The sequence below is a fragment of the Pezoporus wallicus genome, unplaced genomic scaffold (genome assembly GCF_028554395.1).
Source record: "Pezoporus wallicus isolate ANWC-B61680 ecotype Strahan unplaced genomic scaffold, APGP_CSIRO_Pwel_v1 contig_7237, whole genome shotgun sequence".
Classification (NCBI taxonomy): Eukaryota; Metazoa; Chordata; class Aves; order Psittaciformes; family Psittacidae; genus Pezoporus; species Pezoporus wallicus.
In genome coordinates this window covers 321,661-346,392 of record NW_026635802.1, presented here as the reverse complement: position 1 = coordinate 346,392, position 24,732 = coordinate 321,661, and the positions used below count along the sequence as shown (strand labels likewise).

General features: G+C 47.7%; 1 protein-coding gene across 2 annotated transcripts in view; it reads left to right on the top strand.

Annotated features, from left to right (window-relative positions):
• The first annotated feature begins 1,828 nt into the window (after positions 1–1,828).
• LOC130593258 (mitogen-activated protein kinase kinase kinase 3-like) overlaps positions 1,829–24,732 on the top strand; it is a 78,082-nt gene continuing 55,178 nt past the window's right edge. The window contains exons 1-2 of one of the 2 annotated variants that reach the window (XM_057398278.1): positions 1,829–1,863; positions 23,788–23,867. In XM_057398278.1, coding sequence (XP_057254261.1) covers positions 23,864–23,867 — 4 coding nt within the window. In that variant the 5' untranslated portion in view covers positions 1,829–1,863; positions 23,788–23,863. The remainder of the gene's footprint in view (positions 1,864–23,787; positions 23,868–24,732) is intronic. The other variant, XM_057398276.1, reaches the window with a different exon arrangement.

The window sequence follows — 24,732 nt, the reverse complement described above, 5'->3', positions numbered from 1 at the left end:
CAGCAACAGCTCAGTCCCCCTGGATGTCTCTCTGTAAGCTGCACAAATATTCTGGGGAGGGGGAGGGAGAAAGAAAAGGGTGAAACCTATTCAATTACATCAAGATCGCGGCTGGCCCTAGGAAAAATCATTTATGGAGTGAGGGAACCCGGAGCGGTTTGGGCTGGAGCCATCTGCTGTTATTTGGTATATACAGAATTGGTTTCTATGGATTTTATTAATAGGTCACGCGATTGTATATGAGGATGTGAGATCTGAATCTCTCAGGAGGGGTCCCTGACTGGGGTTTCTATTGCCTTTATGGGCAATGGCTCAAACTTTCTTGCAGCAGCAAGTCCTGAAAAACTTGAGGAGAATGGGTCTGGATTTAGGATTCTGCACAATTTTCTCTCCCCCTCCCACCTCCCCCAAATCTTGAACTGGCTGTTCCTGTTCCTCTCCACAACACATTTAGTAAATGGGGAAACCAGGAAATACTCACAGAAATAGTCTCACTTACATTTTCCATTGTCTGCATGAGTTTTCTCTCTTTCCCACCAGTCTGAGTGATACCTGGTACAAAACATAGGTCCCACTTCAGCCTGCTTTTCAGGCACAGGGCTCTTGATGGCCCTTTGCTCAGGGGTCAGTTTTGCTTTTACTGCACTGTCAGCTCTCCCCGTATGGAGAGTCAAGCCCAAAAGGACTTGGACACACAAGAGAGGATGTGGCCCTGTCAGAGTATCTCCAGAGGAGCCACAGAGATGCTCCGACGGATGGAGCACCCCTGCTCTGGAGACAGGTTGAGAGAATTGGGCTTGTTCAGAGAAGGCTCCAGGAAGACCTTAAAGCAGCTTCCAGTGCCTAAAGGGGCCAACAAGAAAGCTGGAGAGGGGCTTTTTACAAGGGCCTGTAGTGATGGAACAAGGGGGACTGGCTTTAAACTGAAAGAGGGAAGATTTAGATTAGACATTAGGAAGAAGCTCTTCCCTGTGAGAGTGGTGAGGCTCTGCCACAGGTTGCTCAGAGGAGCTGTGGCTGCCCCATCCCTGGCAGTGTTCAAGGCCAGGTTGGATGGGACTTGGTGCAACCTGGTCTAGTACAGGGTGCCCCTGCCCGTGGCAGGGGGTTGGAACTGGATAATCTGAAAGGTCCCTTCCAACCCAAACCATTCTGTGATTCTGTGACAGGTGGGTGTAAACTGGGCAGCCCAGAGGCTGCTTTACCTCCCAGAAATCTGCCCACAGAGCCCTGAGGTGCTCTGGTGAGCAGGCTCTGACAGCCCAGAGCCTCCCCCTCCCTTTGGCTTTAATCTATCTCACTTCTGCTTCAGTTCCCCCCAGAAGTGGCAAACCCAAACCAACCAAGTCATTATCATGCAATCCCTTCACTCCACCTTCGCATCCTGGCTGCGCAGACACTGCAGAAGGCTCTGCTGGGGGAAGGTTCCTCCAGCTTCTCCAAGGCTTTCAACCCCTGAAGCCCCATCTCCCGGGGGTCTCAGCACCGTTTCCCATCACCAAGTTAACCCCCATTCCAGAGGGCCCCGCGGCGGTGGCGCCCCCCAGTGGCGCGGTACCGCTGCTCGGACCGCTCGTTCGCTCTGTGCGGGCGGAGCCAGCCCAGCCCCTCCTCACCGTCCTATTGGCAGCAGCGGCGCCGCGCGTCACCGCTTCCTCCCGCTTTTGTGCACCGCCCCGCATCGCGTTGCTGTCGCCACGCTGAGTTGAGCCGAGCCGAGCCGAGCGGATCGGATCGGAGCCTACCCGACCCGAGCGGAGCCGATTCGATCCGCGGTAACTTGAGTTGCTCCGAACCGCGGTAACTTGAGTTGCTCCGAACCGCGGGACATGCCCTTCCGCGGGTAGCCGCGCCGCCGGTCCGGTAAGTCCCTCCGCCCCTCACGGCAGGGGACGGGGCGCTCGGCGGTCGGTCCGTCCTTACACCCGCTGCGGGTACGTTTCGCTCTTTCAGTTTGTTTTTAATTGTGTTTTTCTCAGCGGTTACCCATAGTTTTGCGGCCGGGTCATGGCTTCGGTCGCTTTTTCTTCCTCCCCGTCTAAGTCTTGCAAGCGGGGCTCGTCCCTGCGGGCAGGTGGCTCGGCTGGGCTTGGGAAGCCGTGGAGGGGGGATAAGCAGGGGCTTGTCGTGGCGGGGGATGGTGTGTTTGGGGTGCGGAGCTCGGGCAGTACCGGCCTCCCCTTGGGGCACTGACCTTTCCCAGCACAGACCTCGCCTCCTGGTAGCGCACTCGGGTGACTGTTTTCCCCAGTATTTATTGCCCTGTGCTATGAGCGTACCTGGAAGCCTGTCCCGGCTGCCGCTGATGATAGATCCCGGTTTCGGGGTGCGTTGGACTGTTGAGCGCGTCGGTGTGTGGCTGGCTGCAGTCACTTGGGTCTTGCCTCTGTGGGAAGCAGCATGACCGTGCCAGGGAGCTGTGGGAATGCCCAACTTTCACTCTCTGCCCTTATCCTGAGCAAAGTCCCCCCTGCACAGCTTGCACCGAGTGGTGGGGATGGGATAAGCGGCGGGGAGAAAGGCTCTGTGGCGGGCAATGGAAGCCGGTACCCGCATGGCATGAGTGGCCGGGCCGGCTGGCGGAGCTGGGAAGCTGCATTTTCACCTGGATGGAATGAGGAGCTATCGTGGGGAGCTCTGCCGTGAGTCAGGCTGATGCTCCCGGAGGATTCATTCTCTGCCGGCACCAACCTCAGCCCTCTGCGCCCGACGGGAAGAGAGGAGCATAGCGGAGGTGGGAGCCGTGTGCCAGCACCAGTGGGTGTGCGGCGGCGGCTTTTCGCCAGGGCCCGACGGCGGCCAAGCTCAGCTCTTGCTGGCCCGACACAGCAGGGAGAGCGGTTTCACCCTCGGCTGCTGCTTTCATCCTCCTCTTCAATTCCTGTCTTGTAATCCCGTGGTTACTGGAAGTAGATCCGCTCCTGGTTCCTTGCAGGGTCTGCATGCATTGCCGGTGCGTGGACTTAGAACACAGGGCTCTTTTGGGATTTGAAGGCTTGGGATTTGTGCAGCATTTAAGTGATCCTGGGGATATCCAGGGTCAAGCTGTTTTGCTGCTTTGGTGTGAGCAGTTTGGGGAAGTTCTGTGGCACCACGTGAATTTATTTCCACTCTTTCACGTGCAGTTTGATGTAGCTCCATGCAGGATTTGTGCCTGGATTGCAGCTCCTGGGAGCTGTTCTTCAGGTGTGCAGGAGATTGGCTGCGTTTGGGCACTTGCTCGTGACTACCTGTGTCTTGTGATAACTGTGCCAAATAGTCCTGTTTCCAGAACCCCTAATTTGTCATTAGTGATAAACAGGAGCTCAAGGTTTCCTGGGGCTCCTGCAGTTTTGAAGCACACCTCTGTGGCTGGGTGCAGCCTTTTCCCTGGGAAGGCTTTATAGCTTCTAAAAGCTCCTCTGTTGGAGGCAGGACGTGAGTCTGGATTGGGCTGCCAGCCTGGTGGGATGTGCATTTAAAGGATCTTTTATGCTTTCCTTCTCTTAAGTGAGTTTTGGTGCAGCAATTTTTTCCATGGGTCTTAAATCTTCATCAAAACCCCACAGTTCTGCCCTGAGAGTGTGTGCAGGTGGGTGATGGGTTTCTTATTTTGGAGGCTGTTGGAGCCTGTGAGGGAAGTGTGCTCATACAGAGAGATGTAGTCTGGGTTTTCATCCAGGATGGGGAGACTGCATCACAAAGACCCATCAGCTGTGGCAGCTGGAGGAGTATGGTCCTCTCTCCATCCCTTCCAAAACCTTGCTTGGTTGTGCGAGTATGCAGCTTGAACTCTATGTGTTTCCTGAAGTTTCCCATCGGGAAGATGCTGGTGAGGATCGCACAGTGTGTCTGGCTCCGTGGCAGAGTAGCGGGACAGAGTGTGCTGCTGTAGCACGGAAGGTGATGTGCTTCCAGCCCTGCTCTCCCAGATGGACGTGGGAACCAGAGTGAAAGCTGGCAGGATCTTCTGTTCTGGTTGATCTTGCTCTGCCATTGGAGACCTGCTGGTAGAGGCGAGAGGGAAGTGAGTCAGGGTTTGCTGTTAGGAGGGATATCTTTTATTAGACTGCTCTGTGAATGCAGGCTGGCTTTGGAGCGTACACATCTGTCTGCACGTAGAAGCAGCAAACCTCAGAGCTGAGAATCAGGAGGGAGCAATTGCTCTGAGCTTGCCTTGGCTCTCCTAATTGAGGAGATCATCTGAAAGAAAAGGCAAAAGAGATTCAGCTACAGCTCAGCCTGTACATTTCATCCGCTCTAAGGAAGCATGTTTTTTCTCTCTACAAACCTCTGGACTCTGTTAGATCCTGACATCCATTACAGGAGGGGGACATGCATATCACATGCCAGGCTTTCCTGGGAGGTGGCCAAGCCCTTTGCAGCCTGGCTCCCACGACAGGGAGCTGCAGGTGATGGGACTGATGCTTGGCAGTAGCAAGAGACAGCCAGGCTCAGTCACTTCCACTCCTTTCTCTGCACATCGTGCAGGCAAGTGCAATGTGCAAATGTCAGCTGTGCACCAGGGAGATGGAAAATGCAATACAGAGCCATAAGAAGCAGAATATGGAATTAAACTTACTATTTTTTTTTTTATTTCCTCAGACTCTTTTTAGAAAGGCTATAAATGGCCCCACTGATCCTGAACCTGGAGGGGTCACCCTCAATCCTCAGACTGTATTTATTTTTCTGTTTAAGCTCCACAAGGAGAAATGGGTGACCATGTGTTTTTGGTGAGTCCCTGTGGGGAGCAGTTCCCTATGCATGCTAAATCAGGACCATGTTTCTTCCTGGCACCTTTTCTGCCTTTGCAGAGTGCTATGTGAGACACAGAGATGGTGAATGTTGTCTCAGTTGTTGCCTGAAACATGGTGTCTCCATGAGCTTGCCCATACCCCATGCAGCCTTTGTGTGATGTGGTGAATGCTGTGGTGAGCATCAGATGGATAAGATGAATGGTTTCTGTCTGTGTAGGTGTGGGTGGGCACGTGTGAGCATGGGTACATTGGCATTTTTGTTTGTTTTCTGTCTGTCCCTGCAGTTCTCATCTGGTCTGGCCAAGTAATCTTCCCATTAGTCACTAAAATGCCACTAGTATCCAACTCAAATCAGTCTGTCTCAGTTCATCTTTAATGACACAATAAATTGAAAGCAAAGATCTTTAAGTTAATGCCTTCCTCTTCAAAGCAATTGGGGAGCTATTCCCTGCAGGAAACCAGTTGCACAGGAATGGAGAGGAAGGGGAGAATGCTGCAGTGGGGTTAGCAGAGTTTTGAGGCTGCAGGCTGGGGCTATGTGGCTCCCTGCTTTGTTTCAGCACTGGGGCTGTTGCTCCAGAAGCTTTTACTGGAGCCGTGGGGCTTGCAGCCATGCTGAGCCAGGGATGACGGAAGATGCAGCATTAGTATGGCCCGTGGTGGGGACCTGTGGAAGAGTCTGGCCTAAAGCCAGCTTGCCTGGTGCTGCTGTGGTTGTTATGGAAGGGTTCAGCAAGATGGGGGTGTAAGTTCATGGCTGAGTCCTATGGTGGCTGCTCGCAGCTCTTCACACTACTTCCCTGTCTGTGCGACTTGGGGTGGGGATGTGTTGTTGTGTGTCATTGCTGTGTCTGCTCTTGGGTGCCAGCTTCTGTTCCCAGAGCACTTGGGACGTGTGTGAGGGCTACCCTAAGGGGTTGACCCGGCTTTCTGGGGGTTTAGAAGTCAAGGGTGAAATGTGTACCTGTCCCCCCCTAAAAGAGGGGGATTCAGCTCCCAGAGTGTTCTCTCAACACTTTTTCCTACCCCGGAAGATCTAATATAGATGCTAGTGGGGACCAAGGGACTCTGAAGTGCTGAGCTGGAGCCTGTTCATTTCTCCTGTGTTAAACCCAAGTTGGCCACCATTTTATGCAGAACTCATCGTCACTTCCCTGAAAGCTCCTCTAATTTTACACTCTCCATTCTGCAAGATGATCCGGGGCAGCCCAGGGAGAACGAGTCACAACAGCAATGAAACTCAGGGTGGAGCTGAGCCAGCGTTTGGCTCAGCACCATGGAACTGAACAGGACAAAGTCCAGTTGTCAACGTGCGCTGCATGCCATGCCCAGCAGTGAGGGCTAGATCGTGGAAGGAGCTGGCCAAGCTACTGTGTGGGCTGCAGTGTAAACAGCATGTGTGTGGGCCAGGTCCTCGGAGGGCTGGGAGGGTGGGTTGAGTGTTCAGGTTGTGATTAAACACCAAATTGCTTGAAAAAATAGCTCTGGGTGGGTGGGTTAGAGGTGCTCTGCAAACCTGCTATGGAGGTTTTAGCACACAAACTCCCGCTGACAAATAGCTGATTGATAGCTAGGTGGTTCGGAGGAAAAAAGGCTGTACAATTGCTTTGGGAGCAAAACTGGTGAGATAAGAAGTCTTTGCGAAGGAAGCAAGAATGTCTTAAATCTAACACTGCTGAAGGGTGTTGGTGGCCTCTGCAATGCTTTGAGTTCTCTTGCACTGTTAGAGGGCTGTCCTGGAGTGATTGTGTTTGTCTTGCCCACATGAAAGTGTTTCTGGCTTCCAAGTGGCCACAAATTACCAAGGGAGTGCTGAAAACTTTGCACATGGTTGTTAGCCCAAACATCATGTGCAGAAGTGAGCCCTGTGTTGTGCTACGAGCTCTGGTTCAGATGAAGGGACTGCTTCTTTGGGGTACCTGTTGAGGTCTGTCCTGGTTGAGGTTGTCCTTGTCCTTCAGTCCTGAAGTTGTCAGGCAGTTGGACTATACGATGGTTGTAGGTCCCTTCCAACTGAACTATTCTATATCTGTACATGGAAGTCCTTCATGATGAGGATGGTGGATTACTAGGATTGCTTAGTGCTTTTGTGCTACAGCCTCTTTGGGTTTTTGTGGTTGAGCATCAGAGAGATCATTATAATTTGGCTGTAAACTGCAAATAGTGCAGTGCCCTCCATGATAAAAAAGAATCATGCAGATACTTTATCTCTTCATAGTGGACTGTTTGCACCTTTTGCTCTGCAAGGTTGCGTCCCTGGGCATGAGGGTCCTGCAGAAGGGTGGTGGACACAGGGCGATGGGCATGTCTTGCCAGCTCTCAGTGATGAGAAAATACTGCCTCTGATCTGAGTAAAAGGGTTGGGGCATACCCCTGTTCTGGGCAGCCTCAGGGCTGTGATAAGCAAGACTTGGTTGTGGAAAATGGCTTGGGGAGAAAGTGTAAGGTGAGGCCTGTAACAGTTGGTGGTGAAGGTGAACTGGAGGAAAGGTGTGTGAGCATGCACAGAAACCCCGGTTTAAATACACCCTTCCTTTCAGCCTCTCACCTTTTCTCTCTGCCACTACCTGAGGAGTGCTCTTGGGGGGACTGTCCCTCTCTTGCATGCTGGATCAGTGCAGTGTAATCACAAAGGGTGTCTGATGGTGTTATCTGTAAGTGATGGGTTGATAACTCAGCTTGGTATCTGCAGCAGAAATAATTCTGTCACTGTGGAAGTGGGTGGTTGAAGGGAGGTGTGTGGGCTGAGTAGCCCAGGAGTGTGATGAATAACCACTATTTGGAAATCAGAGATTTGGGCTTACTTCTGTTGAAGTTTGGCAGTGCATTGATGTAGGGTGGAGCTGTGGAGCAGGGCTTGGGTTGCTGAAATGATAAAGCATCCTTCAGTAACGATACCAGGAGAGCTTTCCTTGCTGATGCAAGGCGCTCATGCTGCAGCCTATTTGCCTTTCAGGCCAGAACTACAGCAGTGATCCCTCTGCTGCAATCCTTCTATTGGCTTCATGCTTGGAGAGTGGCTTTTGGGAAACCTGAGCACCCAGTTAATAAACTGGCGGAATGCATTTGTTGCTCCTTTGTCTTAGTCCCTTGGTCTGGGTGCTAGCAGAGTAGCAAGAGTCATTAGAGAAATATGCAAGATATTTCAGTTATTTCTCTTTGGATGGTGCTGGTGGCAAATAAAGAGATAAACAGAGACTGCACTGAACTGTGCTTAGTTTATTACATCACTGCCTTTATTGAAAGGTTCAAGGTCTGGCTCTAAAGGCTGTTGCTGCCTGGGACAAGCCCAGTGGCAGGGTGAATGCAAGTTGCTCCCAAGCTGTGCCACTTTGCTAGAGGGAAATGGTTAGGGAAAGGTGTTTTACTGCTCTTCCTGTGAATTGCTTCTGACTTGTGGCTGCAGGGGGCCAATTACAGTGCCTTGGAAGAATCATGATGGGGCAGGTCCTGTCATGCTTATTTCTTGGGTCTGCATTGGAGAACTGCCTTTGAGCTCCTGCTAACCCCCAGGAGCTGCTGCTGTGATGGTGGCAGCCAGAGGAAGCCCTGTTGATGTCTCTTGTCACAACCTTCTGTGTGTTGAGGCTGGGAGGGGACCATCAGGGCTGCCTGGATGAAGGTCCACACAGCCTGGTGCTCTCTCCTGCTCCTCATCTTCGGTTTTCTGCTAGGAATGGTCATGTTGGCTTTGGTGGCTGCAAGGATCTGCTTATTCCCCTTGGGATATGCTTACTTTTGGCTGTATCACTGGGGAAATAGGAAGTGTTCCTGGATGCTGACTTGAGTCATGGGTGGCCCTGATGAAAGGGCAGCTATGTTTTTTCCTGCATACCCTGATGATGGTCTCTGTCTGAAGATGGGTCTGGCATCACTTCATTGGTGGAAATGATCTCCTGAGCACAAAGGATTTGAGGAATCATGCCTGCTCTTGCCTATTTTTGTTTGGAGTGGGGGTGCTCGCTGAGGCTCTCCACGATGCTCTCCCCAAGATTCTGCAGTGCTAAAGATGTGCATGATGTGTGTCACTGTTTCCTGGCTGATGACTCAAGAAAAAGAGGGATGTTTAATCATCGCACTATTTCAGCAGCTTCACCTGCAGCATTACTGGTGTTACTAACATCTGGTGCATGCCTGGTTGGCTTCAGAATGGGGCTGTAAGGGGTGAGGGTGTGTGTTTTCTGTTTGCAGCTTGTGTTATAGGAGGTGAGGGCAAACAATCAGCTTCTGAACCACACACAAAAGGTACTGAAGATTGCAACTGTCTTCATCTCTGGAGGGAAAGCTGGGGATGAGCTAGTTCCAGTCTTAGTCTTATGTCCAGGAAATCCTGTGCTGGAGAACTTCCCTCTCAGGAAGCCAGTTAGGCTGTCCCAGGGAGGTGATGTGGCACGCTGTGCTTTCATCCTGGACCACCACAGAGTCCCAGAGCTGTTGGGGGTTTGGATAAGATAGACCAAGGCTTCAGTACCTGGTTCATCATTACATGTGAAGCTGATTTGCCTTTTATGCTGTGCATTGCCAGCAAGGTGCAGTTTGGTGTCTTACCTCTGTGGAGCTTCTCAGGCAGCAGTGGCTGTGTGTTTGCTGTAGGAGTCACCAAGAGGTGTTGAAAGTGGGAGGTGTTTGTAGAAGAGCATAGGATGTGTTGGAAAGGGTCTCTCCTTGCTACAAAAGGAACCTCCCACCTCTGTGACCCCTCTTGGGCTAGATTTCAGATGTGTGCCTTGGACATGTATGGTTGAAGGATTTTAGGCTGCGTTATGGAATGCCAGTATTTTCATGGAGTGTCACTAAGGGCTTTGAGTGATGCCCCTGCAGGAGTCACCCTCGCCCAAAGAGGGTGCTAGGGAAATGGAATATAGATATATAAAAAATACACATTTCAAAAGCCTGCTTCTCCCTTTGCAGTGCTTTGGTAAGTTGCATGTATGTTTATTGTGCAAGTCTTGAGGTGGTGGTAGACACATCAGTGTTCTGCGTAGCTGTAGGTTGGCATCCTGGTTATTAGCTTGCAGTCCTTAGGAAATAAGAGCAAGAAATTTGGTCAGGGACTGATGAAAGCTTCAGTATATCTTATGTGTGCCTGTGTGCATATATGCATCAAGTTCTGAGTGTATGTGCTGGAATGGTTGGAAGGGGTTGGGTGGGTGAAGCATCCTGCAGTTCTTGCTACAAGCTTGCTTGCCCCAGTGTTAACTTTTTGGGCTGGTGGGCAGCAGGTTTCCTGTCTGCCCTGTCTCTTGGGGAGAGTGTGGGTAAGGGATTTGACTTCTTGCTAACCCCTGCCTCCCTCCGTTGCTTCCCTCTATTTGCTGCCCATAGCAGGGACGTCTACCTGCTCTGAGAGCATGGACTAGGAGGTGGAACCCCCGGCATGCAGGGATCAGGATGATGGGGCATCCTGTCTGCTGAGTGCTTTGCTAAATGCTGTTATAGGTCATGCTTTGTGGCATGACCTCTAAAACCTCCTGTGAGGTAAGCTTTATTTTGGGGCTGTCTGACACAATCTGTCAAGAAATGGTCTGCTCTCTGACTTACTGCTGAAAGTCTGGTTGTGGATGGGTGACCAGTTGCTTACCTAGCATTACCAAAGCAACAAGTTGTTGCTTTCCATGACTCATGAAAATCCACTGTAGGCTCTCTTAAGAATGACTGAGATCATTTCTTGGCTGGGTTTGTGCATCTGGTTTCTTTAGCAAATAGCAGCGGGGGTGGAGGGAGGGGGATTTCCAAACTCATTTCTTTGTATGTGTGATTTTTTTTTTTTTAAGCTTGCCTAACTTAATTCATTTGAAAAAAAGGGGGGGGGAACCCCAAACTCTGTAACTTCCACATCTGTTTAGCTTTTGTACCGTGTCTCTTTTGCTGTTAAAAGGGGAAAGGTGCTAATAGCATTGCAGAACTGTATGCTATGTTTTTCCTCTTGGATATAAAAAATTATGGGTAGTATTTTGCTTTTAAAGAAAATCCTTCTGGGGAAGGAGAAGGAGGTGTAGAGATTTCTGAAAATGAAACCATAATTGCATCTTTTTTTTTTTTTTTTCTTGTGGTTATTGTTTGCTCAAGTAGAGGACTCTGCCTTGCAGCATCACTACAGAACCAGAGTATTAGCAAGAGGTGGTTTAGAGTTTGGCCAATCTGATATTCTTGTAATTAAAAAAAAATCATATTTGTTTGTAGACATTGGATTCACTTTGTGGTTTTGTCTGTGCAGTCTGAAGGCAGCAGCACTCACATCCCTGAGGAGAACCAGAGCAGCGATAGTTGCGCGATAACCTCAGCTAGCAGGAGGACCCCTGCAGCCAGGTCACAGCAGCCTCAGCAGTTATCTTTCCCAAGGCTTGTCACCTTTTAGAGCGCCTGAGATCAGGCACAGAGAAGGGAGTGGAAATCCTTGGCAGGCAGAAGGTAATTGTTTGAAGAGGCAGATACGTGGAGTGGTGGATTTAGTGTGCCCGTGCTTTGCAGGTGGTGGTAGGAGCGAGGGTTAGGCTAGTTAAACACTGCATGCAGCAGTGTGAGCTGAGTTCTGGAATTTAATAGATGCGGACTGACCTCTTGTGCTGTGCATGTTCTCTGCCAGTGCTCGGCCATGGTTAAGTTCTGCAGCTGGGGCAGCCAGAAGCATGTCCTGGTGTGCTGCGGGAATGGGTTAGAGCTGCCCAGGGGCTGCAGAGGGGCAGCAGATCTATCCTGGGTACAGCAGGAACACAGAAGTATAATGACCCGGCTGTTGGCCAGGGGTGAGTGGGAACAATGTGACTGAACAGGTTTGTGCTCTCTTCCTTGTACCTTCAAAGATGAGATAATACAGAAACCCAGGAACATTTGCCAGTGAGAACAGCGAGGCTTCTTTTTATTGCCCCTCTGTGTGTCCTGCAAGGCAGGAACAGCTGACTTGACATCGCCTCTGCCTGCACAGCTGATGAAAGCAAATCCTTCCTGCTCGAGGAATGGCATGGCTGAGCTCAAATTGTGGTGATGGATGCTACTTCCTGGGCTTGTCTCTGGGGTTGCTGTCTCTGTATGCACCCCGCACCTGAAGCGGCTGTGTGTGCCATGTTTTCCTAGTCTTTCCTGTTCTCCTCTTTCTCCTCTGAACTTCCCTGCGTCTTAGCTTTGGGCAGAGTGGGTAAAGACCATGGGTTTAATGGCTGAATAGCCAGTTTAATGACCACTGGAGAAGCTGTGGCTGCCCCAACCCTGGCAGTGTTCAAGATGGGGTTTGACAGGGGTTGGAGCAGCCTGGTCTAGTGGAAGGTGTCCCTGCCTGTGGCCAGGGATTGGAACTAGAGATCTGTAAGGTCCCTTCCAACCCAAACCATTCTAGGAGTCTGATTTAATTGGAAGACTTGTGTTTACCCCCCTTTTCCATGGATAGCGTGCCTAGCATAGCACACCCTAGATCAAAGTCTTGTAGATCTTAATAGCTTTCTTCAATGCAAAAAAAAAGGAAATAAATGTGACCTGCAGTCTTGTCTTCATGGTGCTCATGGATGTTTGAGTGCGAGCTGAAGTTTATTACCCTTCAGTGGTGGCTAGCTGCAGCCCATGTGCCTGCAGTGCTGTGGTGGCTGGCACAGTAGGCTGAAGCACTGCCCCAGGGCTCAGCAGCAGCACAGGATGAGCTCTGTGAGAGCCAGCTAAGGCTTCTTCAGAAGGTCAAGGCCTTATTTACAGACTAGTTACTACCATGTAAGTAAGTAGGTAAGTACACAAGTACATAAGTAAGGTAGTATTTCTGCCGGGTGAGACCTACCAGTGGCTACAAATCCAGTAGTTCTGGTGAGCAGAGGATGCCAGCAGATGAGCTGGCATAGCTGAATTCACCCTGCTTGATGCTGGGTATAAGTGGAAGGAAAATTTGGAATGCTGTTCTGCTGCATTATTTTTCATTTTAACTTTTGTAACTGCTGTGCCTTCATATCATCCCCCAATGCATAATGCTCTTTTGACTAGGGAGGCCAGCAGTGGGGTTCCTAAAAGGGGCTGCCTAGTTTCTAGGCAGGTGTTGCTATGAAAGCTGTATTTTCTCACTTGTAACTTGCAGATGGTGATATGGAGATGCCCTCAAATTAAGTCATTCCTTGCCCAGTCTAAGCTTTCCAGTGTATAGTGTTGAGGGGGAAAAGAATCCTGGATCACATTGTTTCCTCAAAAAAAAAAAAAAAAAAAAAAAGAAAGTTTGAAATAGTGATTTATTTGTTTGAAATATTTTTTTCAATTCCTCTTTGAGCATTTCAAACTTCATGAAACGTTAATGTCCTCAGTTTTTATTGACGTCTACAAGTACTTCTTTTTAACAAAAAAAGAAGGAAGTATGGATTCTGATGTAATCATGTGACTCTAGGAATTGGGTGCTCATGAAAAACACTGATTCCTGTGAGAACTGGCAATGCTCAGGGTCATCCCGTGGTCCAGCAGCTGAACTGAAATGAAGCAAAACTTCCTGACTCCCCTTTCAGCATTACTTCCTCATCCCTTGATGTCTGTCTTGTAAGAGATCTAGATTGTGTGGCTTTTGGCTTGTCTTATGGTGTGTGGATTATTTTATAGTTCATATGATAGAAGGTGTAATTTGTTACATGGTGAAACTTGCAGATCCGTGATCCTGCAGCTCTCAGATGCTCTTTGGATTACATGTGAATATAGTCTCTTGCAGAAGCCTTGCATATTGGTGCATGATTTGCTTGGACATGCTTTGGAGATGCTCGAGTAATGCTGCTGCTGGACCTTTCTTTGCATTTTAAAACTAAGAGGGCCTTGCTGCTGCTAGTGGCATGAATCAGTGCCAGTGCAAATTGTAATGTAAAAAGTCCCATCTAAACTGTACTGCATACTCTTCTCACCAAACTCTTTGGGTCCTTGTGTTTCCCTTTCTGAGGTGGTTGGGATTGGGTTTTTTGAGCTATTTTCTGACAGAAGGTCACAGGAGGCTTGGCCTGGCTGGTTGATGGAGGGGATGGCTTGCTGTTTGTTTTCTTGCCAACCTGCTTTCTGCAAAAGTAACTTGAGTGCCTCTCCACATTGGACAGGATCAGGCTTGAGTGCTTAGAGAAACACAAGTGCTTTGATAATACAGAAATGAGGTTTCTGCACTGCTTGTGGCTGCTGGGACGGGAATTACAGGACTCACTTGGGTGCCCCTGAGCTCAGTGAAGCCAAAAGCCAGGAAAATGCAAGTTATCCTTTGCTTAACTCTCCCTGGGTAAGTCCTATAGCAGCTGTAAAATGGGATGTCTTCAGAGGGCAATGCTTTCCCAACATAAGCAGGCAAGCAAAGCCAGCATGTTTCTCTACAACGTGGGAGATATTTATCCTGTGACTAAGCACAAAAGTTAAGAGATGGAAAAGGTCCTATTAGATCATTTTGTCCACCTCCCTGCTGGCGTGCAGTGTTTCTCCCTAGTGTATATTTATTAACAGGCTGTTGGGCCGACAGGAGTAGTTTACTCTGGGTACTATGGAAGCGTAGCAGCCAGCCTGCGCAGGTGAGGGACTCTGCACGTGCGTGACTTGACTTGCACGTGCACACGTTGCTTGCAGCAACAGGATCTTGTAGAAAAGGGGCCAAAAGCTCTAGACTCAACATTCTTTGCATGCTTGGAGCCTTCCCATTGACTTGCTGGGACTCACTTTGTGCAGGCATCAGCCTGAGCTTGTCTTTTTTTTTTTTTAATGCTCTAGGAATAAGCTAATTTTACTTTATGATGGAGTAGGTGGTTTGAAAACTAATATTAATAGGGAAGAAAAAATCAGAAGCATTTTGGTAAGGAGAGGTCAGCCAGCTAGACATCTGCACAGCTGGTCTGGGCTCCATGATCTATGACAGTGGTGTGCGTGAAGACTCCCAGAGGAGGTGTCAGAAAGGTGCAGGTGGAAATGCTATTGCTATGACAAACAGATCAGTGCTAGAGTTTCAGGGCAGAGCTTGGGGACCATCAACACTGCTTCATTTATTATTCCTCAGTAACCATAGCACAGCCTCATGCACATGTATTTTTTTTTTTCCCTTTCTCACTCCCCAGTCTCATTCGCAGCTCGGAGCACTCAGCATCTCCCAGATTGGAATTGCTGAGTGTTGACTATAAAGGAACAGATTCTGTACTTAACTAATTCAGGGAAGGGCTAGGGCATGTGCTCAACACAGGTAGGGGGTGGAAGCAGAAATTTTATACCCAGGCATGTGCTGAACTGCCTTCTCATGTTGAGACTGCACTGGCTTTTGCATTTAGGGTCTCTCTGCTGGCTCCAGAGATGTCTCCTAGTCAGTATCAGTGTGAGATGAATATTTAGGGTTAGGAACCAGGACTGTTCTGTGGTGCAGGTGAGCAACCAAACCTGCTCTGCCATCAGTGAGATGTTTTTGCTGGTGCTGGCACTGTGTGTGGGGTGTGATGACCTGTTTCCTGACATTCTGGTGCATTTTGTATAGTTTTCTGGAGGTGTTATGGGACACTGCTAAGCAATTGCTCTGTTGAACTGAGAGAAGCTATTCCCTAGATCCATGAAGGTTAGGGGCTGGGTGTTTCACGGTACAGACACTGTCCCTGGCACCAGTGGTCTTTCTCTTGGCATATTCTGTGGAAGTGACAGTATTGCAGATGACGTTTCCCAGGAAAACTTCCAACACTTGTAAATGAGCTCTGACATGGGCTTTGCCTCCCTTCCTTCAAGCAGACATCTTCCAGGGAGGAGGGAGCTGGAGAAGGGCATGCAGGGAGCAAATCTGCCTTATTATTATTTAATTTAGAGAGAACTTGGTCTAAAGATGTAAAAAGCAATTGCAAATGGTGTCTGGACACAGCCTCTCCTCATCAATTAGTGGCATTAAATGCTCAGCAGGGAGGATTAATTAGAAAACTGAAATCTTCCCATCGTGACAGCCTTCTGGTTTCCATTGAAATGCAGCTGAAGAACTGCAGAGGCTTCTGTATTTTGTTTTGATATGCAGGCATATGTTTCTTTCCATCTTGGGAATTAATTCCGTCTGTCTGTAACGGAGCTGTGGGAGTCAATATTGAGTTGAATTGTATTTCTCCAGAGCTTTTTTCTAAAAGTAGCTGACTGTTTCCCCACTGTGAAATAATAAGTGTCCTGATTTTGGAGCAGCTAGTCTTCCAGTTCAGAGGTGTTATGTGGCTGCCTTGACATTTCAGGGTTGGTCCATGGTCTCCGGAGGGTGATGGGCTTCTCTTCTCAAAGTCTTCAGGCCATACTTCCTTTTGAGATGGCTGAAAAGGCCCACAGCTTTCTGCTGCCTGTGACTTTCCATTGCACAGCATCAGGCTGGATGCCGCAGGAGAGGAAATTACTCATCACTGCCTCCCTTGCAGACTACTGGTGGCCTTGGTGAGCTGTCATGCCCTCAGCCTTACACTCTGCAGTGCCCTAAGCTGATGTAGAGGCAAGATATGCCTTTTCCTCAGTTTCCTCATCTTTTCTTCCCTCCACTGGGCTTGGAGAATGAAGGAGAGTCAGTGCAGCAGCCATGCCTTGCTGCCTTGCACTGGGGGAGCAGGTCACAATTCCATGATGTCTGTAGGCATTGCAGTTTGGGCAACTAGAGGTTGCTTCTCCGGAAGAAGCTGCCTTGTGTGTGGTAGAGGCACAGCTATGCAGAGACACAGCTGTGTGAAAATTGGATGGTGAAGGGCTGGCAGGAGAGCCTGAATAAGCCTAGGAGGTCCTAGGCAGACCTGTAAGGTTGCATCAGCATATGGCTGTGTGCTGCCCAGTCTGGTTCCTGCACTGTTGATGGCTCATTTTTTGTCATGTGTAGTCACACATGAAGGCAAGTGCACTTGAGTTCATGTGATGCTACAAGTCAAGAGGTCAAGGAGAACAAAACTTATGTGAAAGCTGACCAAAGTGTTTCTGTTTCATAACCCCATCTCCACCCCACTGACAGCATGCATAAGCCAGCAACTTCTGGAAACAGCAGTGTCCTGGGGCTTTACAGAAGCATGGTCCTTCTGCCCAAAGCCACTGCATGTCTTCTAATCTTTGCTTGCCACCAAGCATTTGCTGAGCTCTGCTTCTTCCCCCAGGTCTAATCTCCATCTAGAATTGCATAGAAGTGCCATAAACAAGAAAAGGACCTTACAGATTCTACAGTGGCTCTTGGGGGCCTGATCTCCCCACGTGTCGTGGAGCTCATGCTTTCTTATGCTTTTTTCATGAGCAAAATAAGCAGGTAGCTGCTGAGAGAGCAGAAAGTGGTCAATTAGTTCTTAGCCCTTGGCTTCACAGTCGATCAGGAAGTTTGAGTTGTGATCAATCAAATCTAGACAGGCTGCAGGTGTGAGGCTGTGGCTTGTTAAAGAGGAAGCTGCGCGGTAGGATGGCTGTGAGAGGTATTATTGAGTGCAGCAGCTGAGGGTAACTGGTGGTATACAAAGGCTGGTAGGGCAACTTGCAGGAGATACAGGCTGTATCTCGTGTGCTGTCAGCGGGATATTGCAAGTGAGAGAAAGTGGGTCAGAAGGTGGGATGAGCGTGGAAGATGGCACAGTGGCTTCAAAGCCCTGATTCTGCCATAAGCTCTTGCTGATCACCTAAGGAATGGATAGGCCTCCCTCATTCCTGCTCCAAAGCTTGGTTAGTGTTAACCTCCTTGTTAGAGCATGCTGACCTACTCCTAAAGTTTGTAATGCGTAGAAATCAAAGCTACAGAGGCAGGGTTGGTTCCTACCTGCCATTATCCTCATGGAGAACTGGGTGTCATGGTCCTTGGTGCGCAAGCCATTTTTCAGGCCAGATTCTCTATTGCACAGCTTTTGGCTTTGTAGCTCTTCAGTGTAAAGCTTCATTCACAGAGACACTTCATTTCTGGTGCCAGATAGCAGATCGGTGCTACGCTGATGCTTTTCTCCCAGTTGCTGTTTCCAGGAAAGATTCTGTTCTGAGACAAATGCTCTTCTGAAAGCATATTTAATCTGAAACTCCTTTATTTAATCTATTGCTCCTTTTTGGTTTCTGCTCCTTCTGGTTTTCCCAGGGAAGTGGAAGAAAGAGGCCTGAAGCCTCATTTTTCCAGATACGCTTTTTTTTTTTTGTTTTGTTTTAATTTCCTTCCCACCAAGTCTTCAGCTACTCAAGGAGAAACAGAAAAATAAGGCCACAAACCTGCAGGAGGAAGAAAGTACAACACTTCTGCACTGGCTTTTATCTTGCACATGGAGACAGACCTTCCCCTTTGCTGTGTTCACTTGGAGGGTATGCTTATTGAAATCAGAGGGTTGTCTAACTTGCATCAGGGTTTCTCTCCGCTTTATAAGTGCGCAGATGACTATCTGAGGACAGGATTTTGCCCTGTAAAAGGGGAAATGACGCAGACCACCATCCCCAGCAGGCAGGGCTGTATGTTTAAATAATCCTGGCTTGGCTGGCTTCTGGGGAGATGGAACATACTGAGTTGCAGCAGATAAGGATCTTTTAGACTTTGTGCCTTCAGTGTCTGCTTTAAAAGTTGGCATTTAGGCACAGTGTATAGTAGGACTAAGGTGGCCTTTGGGGTGTAATCAGAGTGTTGGAGGACACAGTTCCTCTGGAATGACTGCGAGGTCAGTACAGGCAATTCTCTGCTGTACTGTTGCAAGTGAAAAACCAAACAGGCGGTGACTGTGTCTGTTCTCTGGAAATTTTCTTTGCTTCACTTCTGTTATATAGAAAAAACAGAAGATTATACATAGACAGCAGGATATAAATAAATAAATAAATAAATATATATATATATTAACATTAACTCTTACCTGCTAGGGCTCCATTGTCTGAATTTGCTGACAGAAGAATCTTTTCTAACTCTTTTGATTTGTTTCCTTGCTTTAGGGGGTTCCAAAAGTTTGAGATCCGTATGCCAAATCAAAGCTATTTTATATGCCAGTATAAATTCCTGCTTTTTCCACTGAATTTGGTTTCAGGATTATCACTGTAAAGCATGAAAAGAAACTAACTGGAAAAAAAAATAACTTACTGGATCATGCTGTCTGCAACATTTCATTTAGAATGTCACTTGTGAGAAGAAGAGTTCAGAGGGGTGAGGTTTTAAGATCTCAATGGCTGTTTTAAAGGGCTGTTATGGAAGTTAATGGCAGGAGTCATGCAGGTTTTAAAGCTCTTATTCTATGTACCTTGTGCTGGAACATCAGGAGGTTTTTCTTTAGAAGCAGCTGTTGAATACAGCTGCATTGGCTGGGTCACTGACTAAAGGTATCCTCCATCATGCACAATGGCTTTTAAGCACAGGTCTCGCAGCAACATATGTTGTAAAAAAGATTCTTAAGCAGTTCTGTGGTGGTGTGCCCACCCAAACGGTGCGGGGAGAAGAAACCTCAACTGATGAGTATTTGTATAAATTGCTTGCTGGGTTTCATGACCTGTAGATCCCAGAGCACTGGCTTGCTCCTTATATGAGCTGTGCTGAGGGTATGTATATCACTTTTTGCTTAGCAGCGTAATCATAGGATAGTTTGGGTTGGAAGGGACATTAAAGACCATCCAGTTCCAACCTCCCTGGCATGGGCAGGGACACCTTCCACTAGACCATGTTGCTCAAAGCCCCATCCAGCCTGGCCTTGAACACTGCCAGGGATGGGGCAGCCACAGCTTCTTTGGGCAACCTGTGCCAGTGCCTTGCCACCCTCACAGGAAAGAGCTTCTTCCTTATATCTGATCTAAATCTCCCCTCTTAATTTAAAGCCATTCCCCTTTGTCCTGTCACTACTTGCCCTTGTCAAGAAGTTCCTCTCCAGTATGGTCAAAAAACTTTTTTACCCTCCTTATCTTGGGTCATGAAGTTTGCTCCTTGAGCCCATTTGCCATTTATGCCTGGAAAACCGGCCTGTGTGTTTGCAAAAAGTCCATTCCAGTTGCATGCTCATAAACAGAGTCATAGAATCATTTAGGTTGGAAAGGACCTTTAAGATCATCCAGTCTAACCATAGGTGGAACACTGCCAAGTCCACCATTAAACCACATCCCTGAGTGCCACATCTACATAGATGCATAGTCTTAAATTTTTTGACTGTGAGTTGCATCCTTTGGATAACCTGAGTGGAGAATGCCATGAGAGTAGGGTCTTGCATGTCTGAAGCGTCACCAAAATTTACCTATTCTTTCGTATAGCTCTGAAATATGGATCCCATTTCCAGAGAAGTTCTGTGTGCACAAAGTCTAATATTATGTACTGTCTAGGGGAAACTGTAAGGATGAGGTTGAGATGATCTGAGGAAACCTGTAATGTTTCAACTGCTTTCTCTTTGCATTTTAATCCATCTTTGCCAAGCCTGCAGGCTGTTTGAGCTATCAGCATGCACACGTTTGTATTCACACCGTTGAAACAATCTCATTTGCTTTGCTGTTGTTTTTAACACTACCCCAGCCCTGGCCTCTGAAGCTTTTTGAAAATAACATTTACAATAATATTTTTAACAGTTCTGTAGTACACAAAACTCCAGCGCCCTGGCAGGACTCCCGGAAACTTGCTGAAAGTTAATGTGGTCAACTCTTAAAAAGGAGAGATTTTTTCCGCTTGACTCTTGCTTGTTAAACTCTTTGAGCCCAACATGTTGTTCCCTGCTGCTTGAAAAAACAAGGAAAGTCCCAATTTTAGCAATGCTAGTTTGAGTATTTCCAGCTGAGCCATATTTCAGGGGCAAGTGTGGCTTATTATTTTTTTACAGTGGTGTGTCCCTACACCTTCAAACCAAAGTGTTAAGTGGTGCTCAGGCAGGAATAAGTAGGTGCTGCTTTCCCTGGAAGGCTGGGGATTATAAACCGCAGAGGGAAGTGCCACTTGCTTGTGCTTGCAGTAGTGGCAAGATGTCCTGACTTGGAGGCCATATTTTATGTTGGATGCTGAGCTTCTGTAGCGTAAGAAAAGCCCTTGTTGAAATAGGTGATACTGTGAATCCCATTCCAAACCAGTAGTAGACTGCTGATGATTCTAGCTTTTGATGCTGCTCTGCACTTCTGACAGTTTTCTAATTCCCATCCTATATCCTTCCTCTCAGTAAGTCTCGTACAGCCACTTTCTTGTCTTTCCTGACACCTAGAGAAAAATTGTTCTTCTCCATCCTCTTCTCCCCAGCTTTTCTTTCTGCAACTTAGATGTGCAGAGGCTGGAGTCATGTTTAGCTGGGAAGAATGTTGCTGTTGTCCTCCTTGAATTTAGTCTTACTTAATCCCTTCCTAGCCAGGAGTATGGGTAGAAAAGGGGAAAGCTGGGCTTATTTTTTTAAAATAGCTATTCATACTCTGCAGCCATGTAGCCATAATGAAATTGAGACTTTTCTGTTGCAGAATTGAGCTCAGCTTGATCAGATCAAATCTGCTTTCATTCTAGATGAGAGAGAGCGTCTATCCTGCAGGTTAAGTAACTTCCAGCAGTTTCCTGAGCAGACAGAAGAAGCCTCTTGCGCGCACAACACAAACCTGAAGTACCAGTACTGCTGCATCATCCCAGCATCCCTAGGAGATGACATGTTGCTGAGCTTCTTACTTTCATTGCTTGGTAGGAGGTGTTTGTACACAGCAGGGTTACCAGGGCAGTAGCTTGTAGATTGACAGTGGAGATTGAGAGTAGATGTACAGTACAGGCTGGTTTCACTAGATGTGGGAGCAGTGGAGTGCAAGGTGGTAGCCCTTTGTGTCAGATGCTCAGTGGTTTGTGTTGTAAACTGACAGCACTTGAAGGCTCTGATCAGGGAGCTGGGTGGGAGGAGAAGAGGGATGCTGCTTTGAAGTGCATTGGAGTAGAAAAAGGATTTTCTTCTTTTTCCTCTTATTTTTTACACACACACACACACACACACACACACACACACACACACACACACACCATTTTTAAGGGAGATAATATAAATGATAGAATTTGTACTAGAAACAGGAATTTGTCCTTCTGTAACAGGAAGCTGCTGGTATGTATTTTTGGGAAGCCATGGAAATCACCGGTGTTTGCAGTCCAATTTGAAGGCTGGCTCAGTCTCAGCATTTAAGAGATCTGCTAAAACAGAAACCCCCTTTTTCTCTCATTCGTCTGGGGAGATTTCCCCCACTGTGTGTGGGGGCTGGCTTGTCCAGGGAGAGCTGGGCAATGGGATCTCATGGGCTGGCTGTGGCAGAGGTGATGAAGAGCACAGGGTTGGGCTCTGCTGGTGGAAAGGTCACCTGTTTTTTCCAGGGCTCATTTGCTTTGTTCCTGCATGCATTTGGAGCTAGATATGGATTGCAAAGGTCTGGGAGGTCTCCACAAAGCTGTTGGAAAAGGCTATTACACTGATAGGGGTTTTAACCTGGGCTATCCCAGGAATTTAGGGTTAATCCAGGCTATCTGCATGTGGCCCTTGGAGCTAACTATGCACGCCGCTTAATTGCTGGAAGAGTTGCATTAATTTGGAAAGCAAAAGCAGTGGAGATTTGCACAGCTTCCTGCGCTTGTTATAATCATGTGGAATTTTACACTGCTTTCTTGGTGATTTTTCTGCTCTCTCTTGATTCAGTGTTGCAGGGACTGACTGGTTCCTTCTCCAGATAGGATTTTTAACCTTTAGAAGCCTGTTGGTTACTTCTTTGCTTCCTTCTTTGTCTTGAAAATGGACAGAGCAGAGTCTCTGGCAGCCATGGGCTCTTAGGCTAAACGGTGCTGAGAGGAAGCTGCAGGAGCAAAAGGAACAACGCACTTTAGGGCACATGTACGTCTCCGCCTCTGCGGCTTTCTTATCGCTTTCCCTTCCTGCTCGTCTCTCTCAAAATAGGTTGGATAAATATCCTCCTGCTTGCCAGCACCAAGGCATTGGAGCTGCAGAAAATCATTTTAATCTGTGCTTGAGATTATTCCTGTTTCAGTTCAGATTTGTAATTGTGCTCAAATTGATTTGACTGAGCTGCGAGATTTCCAAAGTGCCTTTTCCTACTGTTTCTGCCAAATGCATGGTAACACCCCAGAATTCATGTAGGTCTCCTGGCACGCACCGCTGTCATTGGCTTTGGGGCAATGTTGCTTGCAGTGACTGCAGGACAGGAATGCCTTTCTTACTCTCCCTGTGCAAGTCTGGCAAAGCACTTCAGATGTGTCTCCATTCATGTGTGCCATCACGCAGGTTTATGACCAAGAAATCTGCATGCTTGTTAGTCATCTGAAGTGGATTGTTTTTGCTGGTTGCTTCTATCACACTGCTGTTTAAGAGGTGCCTATCTGTAGGTGGGTTATGCCTTTGTTCAGTCTAAAAATGATGGGTTTTCACAAGTGACCAGGACTGACTCCAGCAGGCTCAGGTTTACACTCTTAAGTTTCTTGATGAACAAACCCTTTCTGGGCACATGCTGCTAAATGCAGGATGCCAGGTAACTGAACCCACTTTTGGGTTGGTTTGGGGCAGGTTAATGCATAGCCATGAGTAGCACTTGGCAACAGAAAGAGACTGGAAGGGCTGATAGGGATGTGCCTGCCATGAGGGAATGTGTGGGACATACATTGCTCCTGAGAGCTGCCTAGACTAGATTGTTTTTTTTTTCCCATGCTGTCAGAGGAAAGCTGGTCCAGCCTTGAGGAGCCTTGGCTGGAATTTGGAAGGCCTAAATTTAGGTTTCTGCTTTGATACAAGCTGCCTCTGGGACTGGCTTTCCATGTCCTCCTGTCAGTCTGTTCTCCAAGTTACTTTATCCCATAGGGACTCCACAAAATGTAATGCGTTAAAGAGATGGCATTGCTTTAAGGTTAGTACAATAAAGTACATTAAATACTGTAAAAATACATTAAAAGTATAGTGTATTAAAGGTGGTCTGCTCTTAACAAAAGGAGACCTATGGCACAAGTGTAAGTTGTTTACTCCAAGATTTTAAAAGCATAAAGATACTGGGTTCATAGTGTGTTATCTTTGGGATGTGTAGAGGGGGCAGACTCTTGGCCTCAATTCCTAACTAAAAGGTTCTCTTCTTTCCTCCAGCCCAGGTGATGGTGGGGAAATGCTTTGTGAAAACTAGTCCTGTTCAGTCTGTCTCCATGTCAAAATTAATCTGTAACCTTTGTGTACGTTTGTTATTACAGGGTGGATGCTTGAGAGTGGAGGATAAGGTACAAGTGTCTGGGACCAGTGGAATGGAGGCCTGATGTAGATGGAAAGATGGGTAAGAACTGGATTCCCTTGAAGCAATTTTCTGCAGCTTGTTAGTTTTTGTTGGGGCTACCAAGTGTGTCAACAGAGTGAGAGGCATTGCCAAGATGGTCTGGCTGAATATTACATTGTATTTCAATATATTTTTCTTTGCCTTTTAGTAGCACCAAAATTGGGCAAATTCTCCTCTTATTGTCAGGGTGGTCTGGTGGGTCATGTTCTAGGTGGAGCCTCTTCCCAAGTCTGCCTTGTATTTCTGGGCAGAGTATCTTCATTCCCTGTATCTTTTCTCCCAAGGAAGCTTCTGTTTCAAACAGAGACTGAGTATGTTGCTTTTCTAATGGCTAACCTGGATTACTTGCACCTTCTCCCTCTTCCATTGGAGTAGTTGTGTATCAGGTGATATGTGGTGCTGAGGGAGACTTTATAAAGAAAGTGGAAATTGCTTACAGCCCTGGAGGTACATAATGATCCTGATCTTATCTCTACCACTAAAAAAAAAATAAATTCCTAAATCAGTACTACTTTAAAGTACTGAACTCCCTCATTTTTAGCATGTGAATAATCAGATCAGTGGTATTCTCACATGAGCAGGTGGTAAGTGTGAGAGTTGCAGCCCACCTTCAGCATCTCATACCATTGGCCATCAAACTCACCACATTAATTTGGCAAAATCATACCTTGCTTGTGGGAAAATGTCCATGCTGTGCTACTATGCTTGTAACCCATCACACAGGTGGGCACAGCAGCAGGGTCCTCCTGGTGTCTTCCCATCCCCAGTAAAGGACTTTCCAGGAGACGCATGCCTTACTGACAGCAGCACTGCTGGGTTTGGGGTTCAGCCAGCGTTTCATGCATTTATGAGCATGGCAAAGTGT